Source organism: Thunnus thynnus, chromosome 3 (assembly GCF_963924715.1).
Source record: "Thunnus thynnus chromosome 3, fThuThy2.1, whole genome shotgun sequence".
NCBI lineage: Eukaryota > Metazoa > Chordata > Actinopteri > Scombriformes > Scombridae > Thunnus > Thunnus thynnus.
Window position 1 is genome coordinate 12,938,941 of NC_089519.1, and position 25,754 is coordinate 12,964,694.

The following is a 25,754-nucleotide window of genomic DNA, read 5'->3' on the forward strand; positions in this document are numbered from 1 at the left end:
AATTAATTGATTTGTTGTCAACTATTGTATTAATCAGCAACTATTTTGATAATCGATTAATCGTTTTGAGTGATTTTTTTTTAAGAAAAAAATGTCCAAATTCACTGATTCCAGCTTCTTAAATATGAATATTTTCTGTGAATATTTACCTGCTCCACCTCCATGACAATAACATGAATAACTTTGGGTTGTGGACTGTTGGTCAGGACAAAACAAGACATTTTAAGACGTCATCTTGGACATCAGGAAACAGTGGTTGACATTTTTAACCATTTTCTGACATTGTATTGACCAAACAATAAATAATAATTCAATTCAATAAAATAATACACAGATTAATCAATAATGAAAATAATCATTAGTTGCAGCCTTAACAGCAGCTAGTTTTTCCAAAAATTGTATTCTGTTACTCTGGATAATCCACAGACTGGCAGTTGAGTTTTTTAAATCTTAACTTTTCAATGAACACCAGGCAAAACATGTAAGGAACAGAGACAAAAATGTATTTACCTCTGTTGTATTGGGATAGGAGTTTCAAACGTAGATATGTCAAAATATTCTCACCTAGAACGCAAACTATCTGTATAACTAGATACAACTACAGGTAGGTGGTAAACTGTCTTTTTTTTACTTGTCGTAAAAAGAGAAGCACAGATGTTACTAATAACATTAACAATGGCTCCATTCTGTTCAAGTGTCCCAGTAAGTCATGACAGTGTGACAGTGAGCCAGTATGAACAATACCAGGACCCTGAAACTGAAGCAGCTAAATGGAATTCAGCCATCATTCATTTTATTATTTACACCTGTATTTCTCCTACTATGACATGTCAAAATGTCTTCATTGAAAAAGGCATATTGCTGCAATACATTGTCTCAAAAGTTAACTGTATTAAACTTGGAGGAGACCTTTTGTTGCATGTCATTCCCTGTCTCTCTCTCTCACCTCACTTCCTGTCACCTGTCAACTACCGCTATCTAATAAAAGCATAGAATGCCCCAAAATATATTAAAACAAAACAAAACTGTATTAAAGTCTACAAACACCCAAATTCTTATTAGAAATACAAGTCACAAATTATATTCTAAAAGAAGTTGGTGTTTGAGTAGAAAATTCCTCTCTCTTCTAATGGTGGTCTGTATTTGTATGTACATTTTTAGGACCTCTACACCCATGGTAAACCCACACAGGGGTTTTTAGTTATTTTGGGCTGATTAGGCCTCCTATCAGGACTATGTGAGTGTGTGCAGACTGTGCTTGATTGGCATCTTAAGGTGGGACGAATTACACCTTCATCATCCTTATTTGTGAACAATCAACAAAAAGCTAGTTTTACAGAAAACAATATACTATAGCTGCTAACCTGGCAAGCCAGTATATAGTAATACCACTGATCTTCACTTCTTTTCTTCGCCTGGAAGATATACAGTAATACTGTTTTCAAGATATTGTGTGGTTTATTTAATTTGGCACCGGCTGCCTTGTACTGTCACTCACAGTCCCACTTAGTACATACTGTTTGCTTTAAAAGACCATCTCATCTTATTGGCAATCAAAAATCAGACTGTGTTTTCAATAACTCTTCCAGCCTCTGCTCAGCTCAGTTCCATTCTTGTGTACATGTTTACATTTTAGACCACAAGTGTGTCTTGGAGATCAGCGAGGCCTGGCACACAACAGCAATATCTACTTCTCTGTAAACACCAGCTCTGTGTGTGTGTGTGTGTGTGGTGTGTGTGTTTCCAGGCCCTCTCTGTAGGGATCTTCCCCTACGTGTTGAAGCTGCTTCAGAGCTCAGCCAGAGAGCTGCGGCCACTGCTGGTTTTTATCTGGGCTAAAATCCTCGCTGTGGACAGTGTAAGTTATGTAAAACACTCACATACTTTAAAATCTTGATGCACTGTCTATGTTGAAACCCTGATTTTCTTCACCACAGGTTTAATTATTTGAATTCTGTCTGCTTCTCATAATAACTGACAGAAGGGATGAATGCTCAGTAGAGCAGCTACGAGTAGCTTTTTGCTAAGTTTTATCTGTGCAAGTGTCTTGATATGTGCATGATGTAATACTGCCATGTGTCTCAAGGCTACAACTCTGAAAAAAAACATCTATGAATATGCAAATATGTTTAATTTCAAAAGTTTAACTGCTGGACAAACGATGTCTCTTATTGAAAAGTCCATTCTCAGTGTTTTTGCGCTGGAGGCTTCAAGTTTTCACATCACTCTTGTGTAAGTTGCATACTGGACCACGATTGGCTTCAAACTCTCTCTCTCGTTCTCTGCAGTCGTGTCAAGCTGACTTGGTGAAAGACAACGGTCACAAGTACTTCCTGTCGGTGTTGGCTGACAATTACATGCCAGTGAGTATTATGATTATGTAAACACAGTGGTGAAGAAAATGACCCATGTAGGACTTTAAATAAAATGTAAAGGTATATATCATTATTTATCTCTTGATTCTGATGCTGAACTCATCACTTTACCGAGAGGAGTTGAAGAGGTCAGCAGAGTAAAATGTATATTAATGTGTCACTTTTAAGGTTTCTATTAAAAGAAGCTAACGCTGTTAAAAAACTGTTTTGCAGGCTGAGCATCGGACCATGGCTGTCTTCATATTAGCTGTTATTGTCAACAGCTACAACACAGGACAGGTACGAGTGTGTGTACGGATACAGTCTGTGTGTGTTTCCATCATTGATTGTATAAAAGATGGACGTTATGACAGCTCCCCAAAAGTGAAGCCAAAACATCTCGATCGCCCCCTGGTGGCTGGCCGCAGTATATGTCATAAGTCCCGCCTCCTCCATGTTAGCGGGTAGGACATGAGCCAAACTAAAAAATCAAAGATGCTTCTATCATTTTAGGTAGTTCTTATCACACTGATGCTTGTCCAAGAGCTTTTTTCTGATGAGTTTGTTTTTAATAAGTTATTTGATGATATAGAAAGAAGATTTGACATCATGATTGACAGCAGTGACAGCCACTTTTAAAGCTCTGTCAGGCCCAACTCTACTGCGCAGACTCTGGCCCCAAATGACATCACACAAGCAAGATAGCAGCTCCAAGAAAGGAGATATTTTGGCTTCACTTTTGCACAGCAGTGGAGACGCGTCGTCCATATTTATATACAGTCAATGGTTTGCTCATGAGGGGCCCAAAGGGAAAACATACCAAATTATTAATTTACTTCCCTCACCAAGCCTACCGCGGGTTCTTTCGGGGCCAGCCGTCATTTTGAGAGATTACTCTATTGCCCATTGTGTATTTCAGGGAGATATTGGTTATGTGACAGTTTTGTCACCAACAGTCACCTCTATAATCTCCGTCTCCGTCCCAGCCACCTCCATGGTGACACTTTATCACCGCAAGTGTCACTTTAGCCTGCTCCTAGCCTCCGGTTTTCAATCCCAGAAGCCTTTTGTGTCTGACTCTGATCAAACATCCAAGGGTGCAATGTTGGGATGATGAAGGTTGTCATTTCATGGAGTACACGAACACACACACAAACACACACACACACACACTCGCTGACACTTTTTCACAAAGAAATATTCCACAATCACTCCTTTTTGCTTCCTGTCTTCTGCTCTCTGCAGTTATTTTTCTGCCTAGTTTTGAATGTTATTTGACTCATTCATTTCCCTGGTGATTTTTTTTTCTTCACCAGCTAATACTACTTCTCTCTCTCTTTCGACATTATAAAAATGTGACAAATCAGAAAAGCTATATGTGCTCTCGTGCTCAGAAGCACCCACTCTTCTTCCATATCCCTATGTACTTAATGCCCCCACCTTTCTCACAGGTCTGTAAATAATAGATGATCCCCAACATTACAGAGAGACTCTCTGCCTGCTCTACATCTCCATGATTTATCCCTCTTACTTTCAACAACAGCGCTCATTACTGCGGTATCGCTGTTGCGAACATGTCACCGAGCACTGGCGTCTTAATATTCCAGCTCGCAGGGTTCAGCTGGGAGGTGCGATCAGAGCCGAGGGAATGACGCAAAGAGCGATCTTAAGCACATGAAGAAAGTAGAAGGGGGTGTCGAGGAAACAGGGGCACATTGTGTCGCTGCTGATATAAGATTTGTTGTTGTGATGCCTCAATCTGCAGGAGACAAAGGAGGATTCTCAACACACTAAACGGGTCTTTGTTGTGGTTCATGTGGGTATGAGGTGTTTTTTGAAGGCTTTTATGTTTGCGATGAACTTCTGAGGCGCTGAGAACAGAAATTACACATTTACCATAAATGCTTTTATTTACACCAACTGCAGAGAGAGCCTGACTGTCTTTCTTCTTTATTTCCCCAGTTTTTAAGTATTTATCATCATATTTTAGTAATCTTTGCCCTTGCGCTCTGAGCTGCTCCCATTTAATTTTACTGTCACTGTTAATGCAAACTTAACAATTCTTCCATGTTTACCCGTTGTCTTGATATATTCAAGATTATGTACATTCCCACTCCACTAATGTTATCAGTATAACAAGGAGTCATGTTACACTCACCATTATGCTGCTCTAAGTTTCTCTTCTCAACAGAAATACTGATTTCTATTCAGTAAGAATTTCAGTGTGTTTGACTTGAAAATTCGGTGTCAAGCTACTGTCAATGTAGCAGTAAAAAACTGAATCATCTGTACAAGAAATGGTGTATTTTATTGACACTACCTTAAAGTAGAAAAAAAACTAGAATTAATTAGCAAATGATAACTCAAGATTCCTCAAAGCAAAAGCCTTGCAGTGGCTCAAAGGGTATAATCTTTTCCTTTTCCTGGTAAGCTTTTTAGTGTTGAGTTTCACTGACAGTAGCTTAACACCAAACCAGAAAGTGGCAAAGTAGAAGTGATTGGACTTAAAAGGGGATAGAAAATAGTATTTATGTTTAAAAAGAGAAACACAGAGCAAGATAGTGGTAAGTATGACATGTCTATTGTTGTACTGATAGAATCAATGCCATGGAAATGTACATTAAGGTGGATTTACCATTTAAGCCATTATAGCACAGCTAATCTTCTACACAGACAATTAAAGTGCTGTACCTGTGATAGTTCATGAAAAGAAGAAACACAAAGGCATCACAGAACAAGAAAGGAGAGAGTACTCATTAATGCTCTGCAAAGAATCAATAAATCAAACCAAAAAAAAAGGATTGTAAAGATTGTGATACCAGCTTTTTCCATCTAACCTTACACAGTTTCAAACCTCAAACCAATTACCTTTTGTTCACAAAAAGAAAAAAAAGATTTGAATTGGGCTGAAGGGGTTCAAAGGAATAAGTCATACTGCTGCAAAGCTCGTAATCCTTTTGTCCATCATGCAACGTGAGGTTACAGGTCAGTGGTGATTAACTGGCTAATGAGTTACAAGACTGCTCCAAGCTGGGAGCCTCTGTGCTTCTCAGGAGGGTTCGACTCATTTATGAAGCAGATATTGTTACTTTATTAAATACGAAGTACTGGCAGGTCAGTGCTGATTACTACAGTTTCATGTTCGGTGTCAACTATACACATCAGGACAAAGTCTGTGAACACAAATGACCTTTTCACTGTTATTACCTCATACTTCACAGTCCTTAAAATCTTAAATTTCCTGAATGTTCTCATCCAAGAGTATCCCCCCTTTAAACCTAAAAGTCCAAGTGTACATCTGAACAAGTGAACATCTCACATCATCATTCTGCATCACTTCTCCTTCTTCACTCTCCTCTCACCCTCTTCCCCCTCCACCAGGAGGCCTGTCTGCAGGGCAACCTAATAGCCAACTGTCTGGAGCAGCTGTCAGACCCCCACCCCCTGCTCCGCCAGTGGGTGGCCATTTGCCTGGGCCGCATCTGGCAGAACTTCGACCCGGCACGCTGGTGCGGAGTCCGGGACAGTGCCCACGAGAAGCTATACACCCTGCTGTCAGATCCCATCCCCGAGGTGAGACAGTGGATAGCAGTGTTCTCATACATTTGAAAAACTATAAGATGTTTTTGATCCTTTTCCAAATCCTGCACTGCTAAAAGAACAATTTTAAAATAGTCAGTCATAATCTTATTTTAGAATAATTTAAAATAAATGATCTTTTCAAGCATCATTAGATTATCAAATGTTTCAAACTTATTTGTTTTTTGTTTTTTTAGTAGATCTTTTAGCTTAAAGCTGACAAAAACAAGTCCAAAAAGTGGATTATATTGTTGTCACACTCATCCAGAATATCTGTTAGTAGAAGACCTGAAATAAGGTAGACAAAATCAGCAATTGCAAATGTCTTTTTGTCTTTATCTGAAAAAGAAGCAGAAAATGTCACATCTTCCTTAAATTGTATCATCAATGTCTCCTGAAATCATTTAGATTTAAGGATAAAAAATGTAATTTCAACAAACTCTCTTGACATTTTGAAGTTTCATTGCCAATAACTGTGTTGTTGTTTTTTAAAACTTAGTTTTTAAAGTCAGATTGTTTTTCGTAATGGCCTCATTGTTGCCTACCTCACTGGCAGTTTTTTAAAAAAATTTGTTTGATTGTGCCAAATGTCTCTTGATTATACAATATTTTTTCTCATCTGTATAAGAAGTATAGAGTCCTAAAAGAAGGAGACATCCGGACTAAACCTAAGGTTGAATGTAGATAGAAAGCATTTAATGTCCTTATATTAGTCATTAAGGTATTAAAACATAGTTTCTTAATTCTTTAGGAATGATAATGCGTTGATAGAATACGGTCATTTTCTGTGGCTTTACATGGAACAGATCCACACAGGTTTGAACAGTTAGGGACCCACTGTGTTAAAGCAGGATGGTCAGCATCTGACTGGGTCGTGTGTGGACCAGAGGGACAGTGAGACAGAGTTTGCCCTGAAGCTCACCCACACACTTTGTGCCCTCACTCTCACACTTCACACATATGCATGCACACAAACACACACACATGCACACACTAGGAACATCTGTTTCCAGCAGCAACTTCCTCCTTCCCTTGGACAGACAGCTGCTTCGGCCATATAGGGTTGAAATTGGGGTCTGCAGGCAGGTGCCCACACATGCGCACGCGCACGCACACACACACACACACACACACACACACACACACACACACACACAAATACTGCTACACTTACAAGCTGTTAATTTGTTTTACATCAGGCAATTTCAGTGTTTGTTCTTCAAGACCACTAGAGACTGATCATAATCAACTGCTTCAAATTTTTGAGAAATAGCATATTTACAGATAAATGACAGCTTTTTAAAGTTCTTCTCTAGTGTATGATCAAGACACCTCACAATGTATCTACAGTGTGTGTGTGTGTGTGTGTGTGTGTGTGTGTGTGTGTGTGTGTGTGTGTGTGTGTGTGTGTGTCTTTACAGTAAATGTATTCCCCGAGAGCCTCGTAGAGATGAGTGAAGAGAGAGATATGTAGTAGAACAGGAACAGAAAGTGAAAGACATCAGTGAGAGAGTTTTAATTAGGTGTCAGCACAAGTCTGATGGAGGACAGCACTAAGATGTCCAGTGTTTCCCCCTATAATAGTACAGGCCTGGTGGGCCGCCAGACCAACGAGAACCCTCCCTAGGCCAAAAAATATTTTTTTAAATGCCAAAAATAACGCCAAATATCCATTCATTTGGAAATCAATAGCGTTTGGGAGCCTCTGAGCAGCGCTGTTTCGAAACTTGGGTCAACGTCTGTGTCGTTGCCTGGGAAACTGCAGGTAGCATAACTCCTTTTAAGGAATAGGGCAGAGTGTAAGCAAGTGAGTGGTCAAGCGAGAGAGCGAGCGTCAAAAGTGACGGTGACTGCGAGCGGAGCAGAGGAAAAGGTTAGCAGAAAGTTGTCTGACAGTAAATGCACAGTACAGACTACAGTGTATCAGTTAATGACGCTAAACAGAGAACGGAGAAATGTGTGGCCTCCTCGTCCGCCCGCCAGCACCAATTTGTTTACCTTGGATACTGTTCATACTCTTGTGTGCAGTGTGTCACAGTTTTCTAGTTCTGTTTATCTTGTTTGTAGTCTATTCATTGTGGTAACACTTCTTTTTTGCTGCCTCCTTTGTTAGTTTTCTCTTGAAAAAGAAATTTGAATCTTATGAGAATTAAAAGTTTCATGATTTTTGTTTTTTAAAGTAGGAAAAAACAATTTCATTGATGCATATTTTAATATGTATTTTCTGTTTGTGATTTATTTAACAGTTGTAGCAAGATAGCACTTCTACAGTTGTCTTTTTCAGTAAATTTTGATGTTGGTTAGCTAAGTGTTGGCAAAATACTGTATGTGCATGAGCTGGACACGATATAATAAACACCTGTGAAGTTTAATCAATGCAACAACCCTTCAACAAGTACTACTTTAGTAAAGCTGATAATGTTCAGGGCGCCCTCGTGGCCTGGGGGTTAAATTAATTTTTGAAATCCACTAAAACTTTAATACCATTTTAATGGAGAAATAACTTGCCAGAGGGGTGTTGATTGAACTTTGTGGTCATTCTGAGGATGTTTGCAGTAAACCAAAAATACTCAAAAAGTCCCATGGATTTGTATTGGGTTTGTGTTTTAATATAAAGCAATGCAATACAACACCATCACTAATTATGGCTTTAAAAAATACCATAGATTTGAATCAACTCATCTTGATGCAGATGTAGAATTAACTGAGGGGCTGTTCTATTCTCTCCATGCTCTCTATCTGCTACTATTTGAAGGAGACAGATGTATTCTAATTTGCTTTCAAGTCACCGTGGTTTTATGACATATTTTCATTCCAGATTTTAGAAAGAAAATGACATTATGTTCATCTGAAATGTCTGAGCTGATCATTTTAATTGGAGCGAAGCAAACTATATCAAAGTAACATCTGTGAGCTGTAGCAACACTAAAGCTGCTTCACAAGCTTTGATGATGCATCCTGATGCTGGCAATAAAATGTTTTCTGTTGCCATGACAAACAATACACCCAAATAGTCATTTCTATGCTGCAATTTGGTTCAGTTAGTGAATCCAATCCCTCATGGAAAATGTCTTCCACATGATAGTAAGTTTGGATTAAACATCCAATCAAGTGGGCAGACAACATAATGAGATTTACTGGCAAAAAGCAGCTCACCGTAGCACACGGCACCGATCATCTGTATTTTATGGTGATACATAGAGAGAAAATCACACCATAATTACCATTTAAAACTCTCGCCCTCTGGTCGCACAAAACAGAACATTTTTAAATAAGTCTGGCAAGCAAATATTTGGTTTTTCAAGGAAATGGGCCACACACTGACAGAGCTTTGCACCAATGAAAAGAGATCAGACGGAAAAAGTATCCAACTGCTTCAAAAAGCTTCAACCTTGCGTTTTAAATTTCATCAGCTCAACATCTGTTTTAAGCCAAGAGTAAAGTGAGTTGATAGTGTTATTATATTCATGCTGTAACTGTCTTGCTGCAGGTGAGATGTGCAGCTGTCTTTGCTCTGGGAACATTTGTGGGAAACTCTGCTGAGAGGACGGACCACTCCACCACCATCGACCACAATGTAGCCATGATGCTTGCCCAGCTCATCAATGATGGCAGTCCTGTGGTCCGCAAGGTCACTGCAGCACACAAACACTCACACACGCACACAAAGCACATGCAGTTTACTATGTCATTATATGCATCTGATATTTAAATAATCAAACATGTTTCAACACCTCTCAAATACATTTGACCTTGAAAAAAAAAAAAATCTTCAAATATCTCCAAGTTGGAGATAACTATATCTAACAGTGATCTATTTTAGTTAATATATTTAGAGAAACTTGTAATATCATGTTACATACAATAGAAAAAGAACTCTAAGAATCATTTGGCAGTTTATATAGAAAGTAAATGAAAGAGAGAATTATGCCTGGAAATAGAATAACTGAGGAAGATCAGAATAATACAGTTTATGGGTAAATCTGACTAAAACCACCAATCCAAGGTCTTTGTGGAAGATCTCTTGAAAAAACATTTCCCCCATTAGGTAGGGGGTTTTTTTGGCTTTTGGCTTTTTTGGCTGGGAACAAAAATTGCTGGGGGGATTATGTGTTTAGATTGATCTTTTTTAACAGTTTCCAGGCTTGTCCTTTGATTTTATCAAACTAGCAAGAAAGAGACAGTAGAAACATTTGGATTAGATTGTTATTGCTCCTTTGTCACATTATAAATATTGAAAATATTAATAAAACTTAAAGTTTATAAAGTTTTAATGAAGTGTTTCTGTGTGTGTTTGGTAGGAGCTGGTGGTAGCACTGAGTCACCTGGTGGTCCAATATGAAAGCAACTTCTGTACAGTTGCCCTGCAGTTTATAGAAGAGGAGAAGAACTACACAGTGCCGTCACCAGCCAACACTGCAGGTAGACACACACACAAACAACACACACACAGTTTAGATTTACTTGTTGAAATGTTATAACTTCTTTTCCCTGAAGTAGAGGAACAAGGTACAACAAATGAAGTATTGTATATCACGTCTGAGCAAAGACACCTTTGTTCATGAGGTAAAAGCAGATGATTTGATAACAACCCAGAACCATCCAAAGTGAACTGGGTTACAATAGTAATGTGCGCAAAAAAGCATGAACGTTGCCCACCTGCTTTGCAGAAGCCAAAGCGAGTGACAGTGCAGTCTTGTATTAAAGAAACTTTACATCTACAGACTCAACTGGCTCAAATGGAGGACCACAAAGAATGTGCTACACATCCATTCCCAGAGACACATAGTTGTCCCTCTTATGAAAACAGTGGTAGAAGACATTTTCCCTAGAGTTCCATTACTGTCCTGCCAAAAAGATCCCATGTTTGAGCCATCACCAGTGCCTGTAACCTCCACTCTCTCAAAAGAGGGCCCCTGCTAGAGAGAAGGTCCACTCCCAGGTTCAGACAGCCTGGGCTGTGGGTGGCTCTGAGAGACAGAAACTGAACACTGCAACACAGTAACAGAGAGTGAGACAGCTTCAACTAGGGAAGCAAGCAGGTCCTTCCTTACATGTGTATGTAGGAAACCATAGCTGTCTACTACTGTCCTGATCAGAACATGCTGGCCTGTTAGAACCTGACATAAATGTTTAAGAGCTAAGAAGGTAGCCGGTAGCTCCAGATAGTGGATATGAAACTTGCACTGTGCAAGCATCCACACCCCCCTCACAAAGGCACAGAACCCCCACCCCCTGAGGGAGGCATCTGTTGATACCACCTTGCGAAAATACACCCTGCCAATGGGAGAGCCCTGGTGTAGTAACCTTGGTTCCCCCCACATGAAGAAAGCTGACATGCAAGACAGGGTTACCTACATCCTCCTCTGGAGGTGATGCAACACACACAGCCAGTGAGATTGAGTCCAGCATTTAAATGCTCACATATTAACAGTCCGAGCTGCACCAACATGATCATCAATGCCATCATGCCCAGCAGCTGTAAAATCATCCAGAAACGCAATTTGCATCCCAACTGAAAATGAACAAGGCAGTGGCAAAATGCAGCCACTCTGTGCTCTGACAGATGTGTTCATCTGGAAAGTGAAAATGGTTTCCAGCCCAAGAAATTACAGATGCTGACTTGAAGTCGGCAATCTTTCCTGCAAATTCACTGAGAATCCCAGGGCCTGAAGATACGACAGAACCAGCGACAGTTGCACCATCACCGGTGTGATCGGAGCAAAATAGTCCAGATATGCTAAAATGTGGACACCTTTCTCCTGGAGAGGAGCTAACACCTCCTCAACATATTTAGTAAAGGTGTGGAGGATAGTGACAGGCCAAACAGTAGCACCAAGTATTCGTAGGCTCTGCCCTGTAATGCAGACCTTAGAAAGTTCCTGTAGTCCATGTGTGTCACCACATGACAGAAAGCATCCCCAAGCTGAGCGGTGTGAGATTTGACTGGGAGGTTGCTGCTTCACTTCACTAAACTTGCAGACTGTGCTGCCTTCTTAGTTGGAGGCAGTGGTGTAGCAGCAGGCCTGTGGGCATTAATGGTGTGTTTGGACTGAAAATCACATCTTCGAATGATGTTGCTTCCTCCTCAGCTCAAACTTCACCTGAATAACATTAAGTGACTGACCGAACAAACCCTCAGCAGATGCTGGTTCACTTATATAAATGACCTTTACCCTCTCTGAAATGTTGCAGAGAGTAAGCTACAGATGTCTCGGTGCCACCACTGTGGTTGCCATCCTCCTGCCAAAGGAGAGCACTTCTCAGCCTGACATGTGGAGGATGTAGTTATGGTGATCCTGACCTTTTCCTGGGGGCTTGATTTCAGGTAGTTCTGTTAGCATAGCTAAACATGAACTAGCCAGTATAGACTCAAAGGGGTCGGAACAGTGATACACAAAAAACACAGCACTCTTTCAGCAGCAAACTCACCAACTGAGGCTGATCAACACTGACACTAACTAGAACAGTTTAGCTGAATTTGTCCTGTCAGTGCTAATGAAATGCAGAGTCAACAGTGACGTGCTCTTAGTGAGGTGAAGAGTGTAATAATTGAGATGACTGAGGTAATTTGGCTTTAAGGCATGAAAGGAGGTGAATAAGTGTTGTTGCAAGTGAATTGACTGACAGTGAACCCGGGCATGTAGATTTTAGATTTTTTTTTTATGTGTTTTTCTGATGTACTTCACATTTGTGTTTTTGTTATTCATCTAACATTTAGCTCTTTTTCAGTGCATTTATATGGAAAGTAACAACACTATCAGAAAATCTGAAAGTAAATCACTAGTCAGTAATAATGATTGAAAAAAGTTACATCAGTGAATCTAGAAAGGTAATTCGAAGTCATCTTTGATTTTAGCAAACTCAAGCTGGAATAAGTATGTTTAACTTTGTGACTTAACATTCTTTTTTTTTAGAAATAAGTCTTGCTTTTCCTTAGATGCCAAAAGGAGGCTTGTTGCTGCCACCTTTATGTGCGTGCTGGATTATGGTGATGTTATTTACACGCATGCATCTTTGTAATGCCTACACGTGCTGGATACTGTCTACCATGGAGCACTGAGGTTTATTACAAATCTGAAAGCTCTTATTCACCATTGCTCTTTCTATGCTCGGGTTGGGTGGTCTGACTTGTCCACCCGTAGACTTAACCATTGGCATATTCTTATTTATAAGGTGATTCTTGGTCTTCTTCCATCTTACCTACAGATCTACATCCTTCAGAAAAGTATGAGAAGTTATTGTCTTCTCTCCCAGGACTTATTCCTAATAATCTGTCCCTAAAGCTGGTACTGAAGTGGGGAAAAGGGTGTTTGAGCATGAATCTTGAATCTTTGAGAACTGGTCTCACTGGATGCATTTAAAGTAATTCTAAATGATTTGGAGGCACATCTGGCTGTAGATGTTTTGGCTGACTTATATTGCCCCTGTTTGATCCCTGATGTTGATTACTTCAATGAATAGTGATGAATATTTTAATATTTATGATTTATGATTCTTTATTTTCTTTTTAAATTGTTATGTTTTTTTTATGTCTGCAACCCTGTCAATTGCGCTGCTGCCTGTGTTGGCCAGAATGGTCTTGTAAAAGAGATTCTCAATGAGACTTTTCCTGGTTAAATAAAGGTTAAATTTAAAAAAATGAAGACATTTTTATTGGCTTTTGATTATTGAGGCTCTACCCTGACGTATGTCCTCCTGTGTTTACATCCAGAGCCCGGTAATCTGACTCCAGTGAGGGACAGCCCGGCAATCCCACGCCTGCGATCAGTCAACTCCTACACCAACATCCGAGCTGCTACCACTGCCCGCAACCTGAACAAGAGCCTGCAGAACCTCAACCTCAACGAAGAGGGTAGGCGGGAGAGAGTGCTGGGAAATGGAGTGAGAGACAAAATAAGGCAGATGAGAGAGAGAGATAAACAAGATGAAACAGAAATTTAGATGAATCTGTAGGAGGATTGAATGAAGACAAACATGAAGATTTGCTCAGCTGAATGAAAGAAGTTAATCAAAGAAGAGTCCAGCAACACATTTCATTAGGTTTTCTTTCTTTACATCAGCTGTGGTGTGTGGATGTAACAGTCCTCAGGCTAACTTCTTCATTCAATCATTATTATTCCTGAGACAGACTCAGTGAACATTAATAAGAGGCTTTACAAGCAGCAGAGAGGCTGTGACCAGTTTGTCAAGCAGAGATAATAATTAAGTTTGTGGTTTGTTGATATTTATTCCAATCCAGCTCTCTGGAAAATGCTCATCATCTTTGTCACAATGCACCAATCATAGCTGTGTAGGTAACCTGTTCATTTATCTCACTGATGCCAGAACAGTACATGTCTTTTACTCAAACGTTTATTGTGGATAAATTCTAAAACACAGAGAACATTTCAGTGTTTCCCCTAGAATTTTTTTCAGGCCTGGTGGTACGCACCAAAAAAACCCTAAAGAGACGAGGCGCGCAGGACGGCATATTCGCGCGGTCAGCTTCGGTTGCGCAGCAGGCAATCTGCAATTTATATTTGCATTCAAATTTTTGTTTGCTCAGCATATTCAAAACTTAAAACAAAGTGGTCACAAGGAGAGGATGACTTAATAAATGGCATTTATTGCATAAAAATAAGCGGCCCCTCTCACTTCTCCCCCTTCTGCATTTTTACTTGGCTCCAGAGTTTTGGAGAAAAACATTAATATATTTGTTTGTCTGTCACCTGCGTTAGAACTTTTTCTCTTTTTAGGCGGTGCCATGCTCACGTTAGCTAACCTGCATCCCACACGCTCTCGCTCTGCAGTAATTTTAAAAGGACTCTGATATCAGTGGCACTCTGTCACATCAAGAGTTTCCCAGGCAACAACACAGAGGTTGACTCACGTTTTGGAACAGTGTCGCACAGAGGCTCCCAAATGCATGTGATTATTGATTTCCACATTAATGGATATTTGGAGTTATTTTTGGCAGTAAAAAAAAAAGATTTTTTTAGCCAGGTGGGGGTTCTCATTGGCCTGGTGGTGGTTTCTCTGCCATGGAACTCTAGATATCTGCCTCACAGTCTTCATAATTTCCATTCTGGCTTTAGACACCAACATGATGCAAGTTCAAGACCCATACCAGGGCTACCAGTTTATTTGATATTCATCCACATTGTTAAACAAAACCCAGGGAGGGAACAGGGACAACAAACATGCTGCTGAGCTGAGCTCTTTTGTCACAGCTCAACCCAGATCATTTTAGCAGATGTGCAGACCTCACTTCAACCTGCAGGGGCAGGATCACCAGTGAGGACTGGGCGCTATCCATGGTGCTGAACTGTGGGACAAGCTCAAATACAGTAGTTTGAACAGGGAGGGTATAAACACTCCACGTCATGAACAGGAAACGTAGAGACCTGATGACACCTATAGCACCCAGCTGAAGTTGTATTGTATACAGTATACTGTATATAATATAACACTGTGTGTCTTTTTTTTATATGTCTTAAAACATGTCTGGAGGGGGCCTTTAAAGGATTTGGCTGGCAATTTTCTATATTTTTCTTACTGTCAACAATCTCATGTGCAGAGCCAAACCAACAATGAACTCATCGTATTTACAAGAATTTGTGTGTGTATCCAAAGTCTGATGTATTTATTCCTCTGTGCTGTAGACCTCTGTTGTTGTCCAAAAACTATGAAAAACACGTTATTTAGCCACACTGCTGCACTGGGTGACATGTTCCTTTGCCCCGAAGGCAATGGCTACCATAGTTTGTTTAGAATCGGATCCAAAGAGTAATAACAATGATAAAACTGTAACTCTAGGGAAAGAAGTTGCTTGTACAGCAGACGACACTGTGCATGTGCAGGAACACAGTTCCTTTTACAGACCTTTGCTAGCTTCTTCTGCTATATATCACAACCTCTTGACTTTGCATTACATTGTAAATTTCTCAAAGAACTTCAGTACTTCAAGGGAAGGGGATTGGCACCCAGGCAAAATATTCTTTAAACATTTTTAAAAAGAAGCGTGCATATACTGTAAAATGATAAGCACCAAAAATTGATGTTTTTGCTTTATTTTCACCACACCTCTCTGTGATTTCATCTAAATATTCCTTGAAAAAATCAGTGTTGGAAAAATAGGCCATAGCAGTAGTTTAAACACAAACACACAAACATACTGTGTTAACGGAGGAGAGAAAGAAAAAAAAGAGCACTTTGACTTCAGAAAATGTACAAGTATAATTAAATTCTCTATATAACAAGCTTTTAAGAGGACATGCTGATTTTGTGAAAAAGGTCAGATTTGTTATGAGGTAAATATTTGAAGGAAGTATAATTTCCAGGTTTTGTTGCTGTGTGAAGGAGGTTTATTCAGTCAGTTTATGATGTTCAACTACAATGAAACAATTTTGTTTTTTTTACAATATATGTGTAATTAATATATTATTATTATTATTATTGATAATCCTAATATCAACCAAAACAATCATGTAATAATTCAAGTTGTAATCATGTCACCCAAACATCTATGTCCATAGCTTTGGGAGCACATGACCTGCCATCCCCACTGAGTTCTTGACCTGCTGTTTGTGTCACTGCTCTGTGATTCAGACAACCAAAGCTAACTGCCTGCCCTGCCCTCTGTCTACCACCGCCAGACTGAGTAATTCATAAGTCCTGAGTGGAGCTAAATCACTGGCACTTGGTGAAGCGCGTAACCTACTGCTGACACCATTTCTAATTCATATTCACAGTGCTCATTCCAATATGCAGCAGTGTTTATCATCAATAAGCACAGAGCAGAGCGTATTTTCATTCTCCTCCAATCTCCATTTCCACATTTCAGCCTGCAGTCGGTTTGGAGGATGCATGGCGCTTGGGTTTGTATGAGTCAGAGTAATGTTTGGTAATAAAAAGAGTTAACACAGGAGATGACTGAGCCTGACAGCTGAAATGAAGTTATAGGCAACTTCCTGTGTTGGTGTGCAGCCTCCAAGTATGCGGACTGCTTACACAGTTTACACATCTCACACCTTATTGGCTGCTGATTTGGCCATTGGCTTTGTCTTTTTCGTTTTACATCAATAATAACAATGATAACCTTTATTTATACAGCACTTTTACAGCAGCTTAAGTGCTTTCTAAACAAAATAAGAGCCTCTTATTTTTCCACTTAGCTCATATTACATTTATGGTGCTCATGATTTTTTCGCTGATTGGATCTGAGTGTAAAGCTTTTGTGTCTATGTGTGATTTCCCTTCATCCAGGTGGACCAGCAGCCTTCTCTCCTGGTAACTTGAGTACCAGCAGCAGTGCCAGCAGCACCCTGGGGAGCCCTGACAATGACGAGTACATCCTGTCCTTCGAGACCATCGACAAAATGAGACGAGTGTCCTCTTATTCTTCCCTCAACTCCCTCATAGGTAACAACCTGTCAGTGGTACTGCAGCTCTGCTATGCCTGTTCTGTAGGACTACTGCTGAGCATCAGACAGGACGATGTGGTCTATGTGTTCCATTCCAAAATACTTTTTTTCATTGCTGTTTATGCATTCATTTTAAAGGAGAACTCCACCAATTTTTCACATTAGGTTCAGTCTACTAATCATGTGAAGTACTACATAGCTTGTGAAAACAGTTGTATAATTCGAATAAGTTTGTGTAATATCTTCTGTGGTCGTTTACCAGGCAGAGAGACACTGCTGAGTTGCTGGACGTTTGACCCATACTAGGGTCTAAAAGTCAGGATATTGCTGCTTCTGCTGCTTCGATTTTGACGATTCTTTTTTTTTTTTTATTCTATCTTCTTCTAGTCCCCCAACATTACGGCTGCTTAAACCATGCAAATAAATTAATTGCATGAATACAATCTAGCTGCACTAGTAATTTGTTTATATAACCAAATGTGTCAAATCAAAACGTGTAATATAAAAAGTAGTAGCTCATAGTGACAACCCCACAGAGAATCACCGCAACTCTGCAGAGCTTAATAGCCTCTTTAGCCTGTTGTTTTGGTTTCTACTGCTTTATTTATTTACTGTTTAGATCACTCTCATCAACTGCTGCTGTTTTGCTGTTTCCAGCAAATCAGCAGACAACATTAGTGACTAGCTGGTGAACATAGTGGAGCATTTAGCAGCTAAAAGGAAGATATTTTAAAAGAAGATATTTTATCAGGGACTGGTGGAGACCAAGCCAGATCAAAAAAGGAGAGTAAATATTAGATTTACAGTCATCAGGTGGCCAGAAACATGACCTCAAATCAATGCTAATCTTTCTCTGTGGCCAAAAAACTGATTAATGTAGCTTTAAGGGAGATAACAGTAATTTTCCATAATCAATTTTACTGTTGAACCTGCTGCCACAATTTAGAGGCTGGGCTGTTTTTGAAACAGCGTGGACCTGTTTGGAATTAAACATGTATTTAGAATATCATCATGTTATTAATTTTGTATATATGTTCTATGAGTATGCATGTAGAGGCTAGTAGCGGCATGAGTGATGTAGATGCTGCTGCAGGCTGCACACAGTGGCAGGGACTGTGTTGCACACTTGGACACAGAAGCAGACTTCTCATGAACAAACACTCTCAAGAGGACGGAACTTGAGAAAAAAAATAGAGGGAAATAAATGACTAGGAGACTGTGATAGCACCAGTGAGGAGACCTCAGGCCACCCCTAGAGATGGTGAAGCCCCTCAAACGAGTGCAGGGATGGAGGAGAAAGCTCCCAGTCTAAAAATAGAACAAGTGTAAAAAAGGTTTGCAGATGTGTAAAGGACAGCAGAGCAGAGGAGGTGACAGGATAGACCCCGTGAGACACCTGAGGGCATTAAAGTGCTTTTCCTGGTACACACTAAACTGGAACCCGCTCACTTAACCCTGCTCTTAGGTGATTGGCAGGCTCCACCATATGTCCTGACAGCCAGTTTGTGTGCAAGCAGGAAAACCATTAACTCACTCCCACCTCCACAGGAAAGAGGAAAGTGAAACAGGGGATTCCCTTTTTTCTCCCTCTCTTTCTTTTTGTGTTATTGTTGCATTTTAAGTTACAAACCTCTTGTAATCTCCCAGCCGCCCTGTCACATCCCAGTGTGTGCTTTTTGCACGCCACAGTGGAAAATGAGTTGAAATGGAAAATTGAATGGAAAAGTAAATTGAGCTCTAGAGAACAATGAATTTGACTTGGCATGAAAGTAGGTTCAGGTACTGTAATGAAATGTCCTTTTCAGCCTGTTTTCTTTGATTTGCTGCTAAATGAATGCCACTTTATTTTAGGTGTACCTGACTCAGTCGAACTCAGCCTCATATCTGTCTTCTGAGTAACAGAACAATTTCCTCAGCTCTTAGATTTTAATTTTTAACACAATCTACTGTGTAAATCTGTGTGGTGTTATGACCTGGTTCAAGTGGCCACAACAAAAGGAAAACATACCATGTCAATGTTTAACAAAAGAAGCTTTATCAACCCAAATTAAGCCAAATTAAAGAAGTAACTAAATATAATTAAGGTGTGGATTTCAGTAGTATCAGTGGTGTATGGTGTGCATGGGTTTAAAATGTGCATGTGAGTGTTGTAAGGTTCAAAAAAGTAAAACATAACAAAACTACAGCAACATTACTAAACCAAACCAAAGAAAAAAAACCCACAAAGTATCCACACATAACCTTCATCCTGCCCTTGGACCACCACTTACCCCCACCCATTCTGATCAACCCTGATACTTGAGAAGAAAATTAAGAGTACAGGTGAGGTAAGGGCAATCAAAAAACAGGATGAAATAGGAAACTAAATCAAAAACCAAACTAATCACAAAAAGGAAAGAATTTACAAAAAGAACAAAAAAATCCCTCCATTATTCAACTGGGGCCAACTACCCAACCCCAGCTGGAAAAAAAGTTTGGCCAGTAGCTAAAGGACGGTAGGCTAAACAATTCTCGTTTAGCCTACCGCATGTGACAGGAACATCAGAATCAGGAGATTTCAGGTCCCTCTCACCGTCCAAACACACAGTAGGGACCTCAGGATCTGCAAACACACGCATGTCACATCGCAGGCTGAGCAAACACCTGGATCAGGCGGGTGTGGAGCAGACACATAAGGGCTTTGTGCACGCATCATGGCGCAGGCTGGAAAAAATCCTGGATCACTCTGACCACTCTTTTCCAGCTCCCCAGACTCTAGTGGTTTGGAAATAATCACAGGAGACTGCAGCACATCGGCCCACATAGCACTACCAGCCAGGTTGTTGCCCAAAATCATACCCACATCATCAAGTGGCAACATGGGTTGCACCCTAACAGGAACAATGTCCTGTACCAGCTCACAATCTAGCACAATATAATGGCATGGCATTGGCATTAAGCCTAGCTCCATACCCCTCATCAGTACAAAATCCTCTGTTTCTGTAGTGGGTGAAAGAGGCAGCACCACAATAAATGAGTGCTTAGTACCTGTGTCACGCAACAGTTTAATTGGTACACGCTTCTCACTACCAACCAAGAACACAACAGCATTGCCGACAAACAGCTCAAAACCAGAACCAGTTTTGGGAATCAGGCCAGAACCAGAACTCAAATCCACACACAACGGTCTCTGTTCCAAAACTGTAGAACATGGCATAGTTGGAGCATACAACGGCAAACTGCGTGAAAGTGAATGATGCGGAGGCGACAGTGATGCCTCTTAGCTCTTGACTTCAACAGCAGTCAATGGTCCTTCCAATGATCTTCCCCATGGCGGTAATTACACACTCTGGCACCCTCAGGTCGCCCCGTAAAAGCAGACCTACACAAGGAACCAGGCAAAAATTTTGCACCACCAGGGGAGTTACCACAGTTGTCATCTCCATTTTTTTCAGTCACCCCAAGAGCACATCTCTGAAAAACTGCCCTTATGTATCAACACAAAATCATCAGCCAATTCAGCTGCTTTAATCGCGGTGGAGGGTTTTGCTCACTTAAATAGGTAGAATTGCACTGAGGGATAGTGTTTTTAAACTGTTACAACACAGTCAATTCACAAAGCTTATCAAAAGTATCAGCTTTCGCAGCTGAGCACCAATGCTTAAAGTTAGACACCAAATCACGGACAGACTCCACATTTGTTTGCTTATCGCCCTTTACCCAATTCCTGAATTTCTGGCAAAATGCTTCAGGGACCAACTCGTATGCTTTTAGTACAGCTGACTTCACGTATCTTAATCCAAATCATCCTCAGCACGTATAGCAGAATACGCCTCCTGAGCTCTCCCAGTGAGGGCGCACTGAAGCATTAGTACTCTGTCTGAATCTGGCCAATTTTTTCCATCTGCAACACGTTCAAAAAGAGTGAAAAAAGTGTCATGGTCTCGCTCATTAAACTTCGACACCAAACACAACAACATCAACACCACCTGGGGCAGAACCAACAGAAGCAGAATCCTCTGTACTAGACCCCCCTGGAGAAAGCTTGGTTTGACTCAAAAGTCAAACCAGCTGTCTGCACAACTGCTGGCGCAGACACCAGCACTGGCGCTAGCTCCACTGCGACTGGACAAAACTCGCTCTTCTGTAACACACCTTGTTCAAACAAAGCTAACAAAACTGCTTTTCTAATTTCATCTTTCTGACTTTTCTCTGCAACAACAATGCCATAATGGTCAGCTATTTTTTCTAACTGCTCCTTCTTAGAACTATTCAAAAACGCCACCATAAGCATCTCAAAAAACCCCAACAAGGAAGCCATAATTACAAATTACCAAAACAGACAGTATCACTGCCAAATTAAGCACTTGGGCTAATGACAACCCCCAACAGAATTTCTGAACTACATAACATAAAACTTACTAAAAACTCACCCAAAGTCTTCACGTGGCTTGTGGCAGGTATTAACACACTGAAAACCAGCGGACTTGTGAAGTGACCTGCTAGCAGGCAACCCCACAAAATCATGCAGACGTGCCCCTAAGACAGCTGTCCGAAAACGGCTGACGCTAACCACGTCGCCACAACACTACAAAAAAAAATAAAACAAATGGACGCAACCCAAGGGGAAACGCCACTACAGCCTAACTGGGAGTACTCTGTATAAAAGCATGTCAAAACAGTAACACTTACCTTCTGAACGGCACACAACAAACCAACCCAAGTCAAAAAACAATGCTTCCAGAGAGAATAAACACATGGTGTATCTCCCAAAACCAACAAACCAGAGCAAAACTAGAGCTTAACCAAAGACCAAAATCCAGCACACAACTGGACCAAATCACCTCAACAGCTGCGTAGTCACACCATGCACCCAACTGCTACCTGAGGCACAGAAGAAACTTTTTAACAATCTAACCCTAATGGATGAGCCCCCATTTATTATGACCTGGCTCAAGTGGCCACAACAAAAGAGAAACACACTATGTCAACATTTAACAAAAGAAGCTTTATTAAACCAAATTAAAGAAGTAAGGAGGGGAGAGCAGAGAGCTGCACACAGCAGCAGTCAGAGGAGAGTGAGACAGAGCTGCCTCCGCTATGTTCATGTTAATCACCTGGCCACACCGTGGGCCTTCAGGTGTCGCCAGTTGCCCTAACGAGCACCTGCAGAAACAGAGCAGACAGGTAAATCCCAAGGCCAAACACAGATGACATCAGGGGTCGTCACAATGGGGATAAACTCATATACGCACCTCATTTTCATTTTACTCACACAGAGACAGTAGTGGCCAAAGGTGATCATATTTTTTGTCTGCCCTTTTCCCTCTCTGGGAAGACATATCAAGTCATCCTCTAATCTGGGATTTATCATGGATCCAGAGTTAATCAAACTCAGTCTAAACTATTCATCCTTGTTGTCCATCTGTTCTAGTAGTATTTTTTTGGGACACAGGTACCATGGGGAAAAAAAGCCCACAACAACAACAAAAAAAACGCCTGGCACAGCACTTGCTCTCATTACCTTTTAATCTGACAAATTTAGCATTCGATGTTCAGTTAAACCTTTTTCAAGCTGCTTCAGGGCACTTAATGCTGGTGTGAGGTCCCCATGTAAACAGGTTAAAAGACATATTGGCCCCTCGCCCACTAAGCTGTGCCCCCACCATGGCTGAAAAGAGTCCCAGCCTCCCAGCGCTTGTTTATAACTCCCACCTCGCAGTGTGCTGCATGTATAAACAAGCAGGGCAGAGCAAATGAATGGATATTTTCTAGTATGCTGTACAGGCGCATATAGACGGGCTGAAATACAGAGTACCTGTACAGAGTACCGAATTGAATTCCATGTTCTGTTGACATTTACATTTCTGTCATCACTTACATTCAGTTATCTAACTCAGCTGAGACTTCACTTGTCATTTCTGACTTTTCAGTTGTTCACTCATTTGCTTCTATCTTTTGTTTGGTTTGAAGTTGTTTTCAAAAAGACCCTTGGGAGCTTGTTTTTCATCTTGCTTTAAAATGTATTACCGTAACTTGTTTTTCTCTTTCTGGCAAACAACATACATTCTCAGTTTTATCTCATCTATGTTTTAACATTGCAAACCAAACTAGAAAAAATGTTGACAGGTAGAGGGTTCTGTGTATTATAGCGTAGCAGTTTAAAACGAATTGAAACCATAAATGCTAAATGCTGCTACCACTGGGCACTAGCCTACAAGAAATCAGCAGGATAACAAAACTGTGTGGGAGTTGAGGCAGAGTTGCAATAGTGATTTATTGATTTACTTTGTAAAAATTCATTCTTTTCTTTGTTTGTGTTTGCCCTCTTACTATATTTTGCCTGAATGAATTAGTTAGATGCCATAGCCACGCTGGTGTCTCCGTGAGGCTGGATAAAAGTTGACGTTCAGAGTTTGTTTCTGGTCTTTGTTTATGATGAAGTAAAAGTAAAAATGTAAATTGTAGTGATTGGTATGGTAGAGGTAGTCATGTTAACATGCTCCAAAGACAACGCTAACATGCTAATATTTAGCAGATATAATGTTTATCATGTTTATCATCTTAGTTCAGTGTTACCATGCTAACATTTGCTAATTAGTACTAAATACAAAGTACAGTTGAGACTAAGGGAATGTCATTTGTATTCTAGGTATTTGTTTATCAACCAAAGTTTTAGAGAAATTGAAATTTTGACTTGACGATGACGCTAGACTAACAGTAAGGGGATCATACAACGTAACATAAATCTCTTCACCAGATTTCATGGCAATCCATCAAATAGTTGTCGAGACCTTTGTTGCCTGTCACACTCCCCGCCCATCTCCCCACCATCCTCCAAACAAAAAAAAAAAGACAGTTGTCGAGAAATTTTAATCTGACCCAGATACTGTATGTCAACCTATGGTGGTGGCAGAGGTAAAGTCAAGGGATCTCCAAAGTCATTAGGATTCATTATCTGGGAAACATGAATGTCTGAACCAAATTGTGTCACAGTTCATCTTGTAGATATTGAGATATGACACCAGATGATAAAAGTCAGTTCATCGTCAGCCATCAGCATATCTACCAAATTTGATGACAATCCATCTAATAGTTGTCCAGGACCAGTGTGTAAGATTTAGTGGCATCTAGCGGTGAGGTTGATTGCAACCAAAGTCCGTTCCGCTGGTGACACTAAATCTTACACACTGGTCCTTTAAAGCCAAAAATGTCAACTTAATGGTGGCGCTAGAGAAAGAGTCAGGGGACGTCAAGGTCATTAAGATTTGTTCTCTTGGGAACAAGCAATTTTTTTTTTTTTCCAAAGTTGAGATATTTGGGTCTGGACTTAAGTGGTAGATCAACTGGCCAACATTGGCCATCCACTAGCATGGCTTAAAAAAAAAGACAGTAAAACTCAACATCGGAGTAACATGACACATAATCATATTAAAATGATTATACAACATTCTCGCTCCTCTGTACCTCTGGTGGGACTCCTCCCATACTCAGCAGCAGCAGCTCCAGTCTGACCAGCAGTCCAACAGTTGTTGAGACACTTCATTTAAAACCAAAAATGTTAACCAGGGTTGCCTAGAGGAAAAATCAAGGGATAAAGTCATTAGTTCATCCCCTGAGGAACATGAATGTCAGTGCAAAATTTAATGGCAGTCCATCCAGTATTTGTTAAATATCTCAACAAATTGTCAGTATTTCTTAAGATATTTTACTCTAGACCAAAGAGGTGGACTGGCTGTGTCTTGATATAAATGCCAGATAAAGGTGTCTTAAGGTTGCACTGTGCCTTACTCAGACATTTTCTATATCTGCGTTGACATTTATATTTTATCACATCAAAGGTTTAGATTCACGTCTACCTGCGTCAGTGTATTTGAGGCACTCTCACATTTAAAAAGCACCACAGATATGATTTGGTGCAGCTTACACTGCTTACAGCTCCCTGTGAAATGTATTTAAAATATGCCTCACAGAGGAATTTCTTCTCTGCTTTCAAATGTTCTGATGCATTTTTTATGCCTCGACCATTTGAAGCTCCAAAAATCACTATGCAGTGTTAAAAGTATTTTATGTCATCACCAGAATTGAGGAGGCCATAAAACCATGATGCAGTGGTTCATTTAGCCAATGGTTAACATCTTTACTACTGTACATCCATTTCACTCACTGCTCTCTCTGTGCAAGTCTTCAAGTGACACAAGTGTCACATCAGGACAAGGCACTGGTGCAGTGTACAGCCAGTGAATAATATCCACCACCACGTTCCCTCATGTGCACTACGTTGAGGCGATGCAGTGGTAATTTGTGTGCACCCGTGATGTGGTGCGGCGGTTAAATGGGAGAGAAACCATATTTCACATTTATCAACTGGCTGTTTACTGCAGCAGCTACTGTGCAGGCTAGCTATCACTAATCATATCCTGCCCCTCAGGCTACA

General features: G+C 40.4%; 1 protein-coding gene across 4 annotated transcripts in view; it reads left to right on the forward strand.

Moving 5' to 3' along the window:
- Positions 1-25,754, forward strand: part of rptor (regulatory associated protein of MTOR, complex 1) — a 179,658-nt gene that overhangs the window by 114,175 nt on the left and 39,729 nt on the right. For all 4 annotated transcript variants that reach the window (XM_067584282.1, XM_067584280.1, XM_067584279.1 and 1 more), the window contains exons 14-21: positions 1,748-1,858; positions 2,289-2,363; positions 2,589-2,654; positions 5,736-5,927; positions 9,424-9,564; positions 10,235-10,355; positions 13,648-13,788; positions 17,181-17,336. In XM_067584282.1, the coding sequence (XP_067440383.1) occupies positions 1,748-1,858; positions 2,289-2,363; positions 2,589-2,654; positions 5,736-5,927; positions 9,424-9,564; positions 10,235-10,355; positions 13,648-13,788; positions 17,181-17,336 (1,003 nt within the window). The remainder of the gene's footprint in view (positions 1-1,747; positions 1,859-2,288; positions 2,364-2,588; positions 2,655-5,735; positions 5,928-9,423; positions 9,565-10,234; positions 10,356-13,647; positions 13,789-17,180; positions 17,337-25,754) is intronic.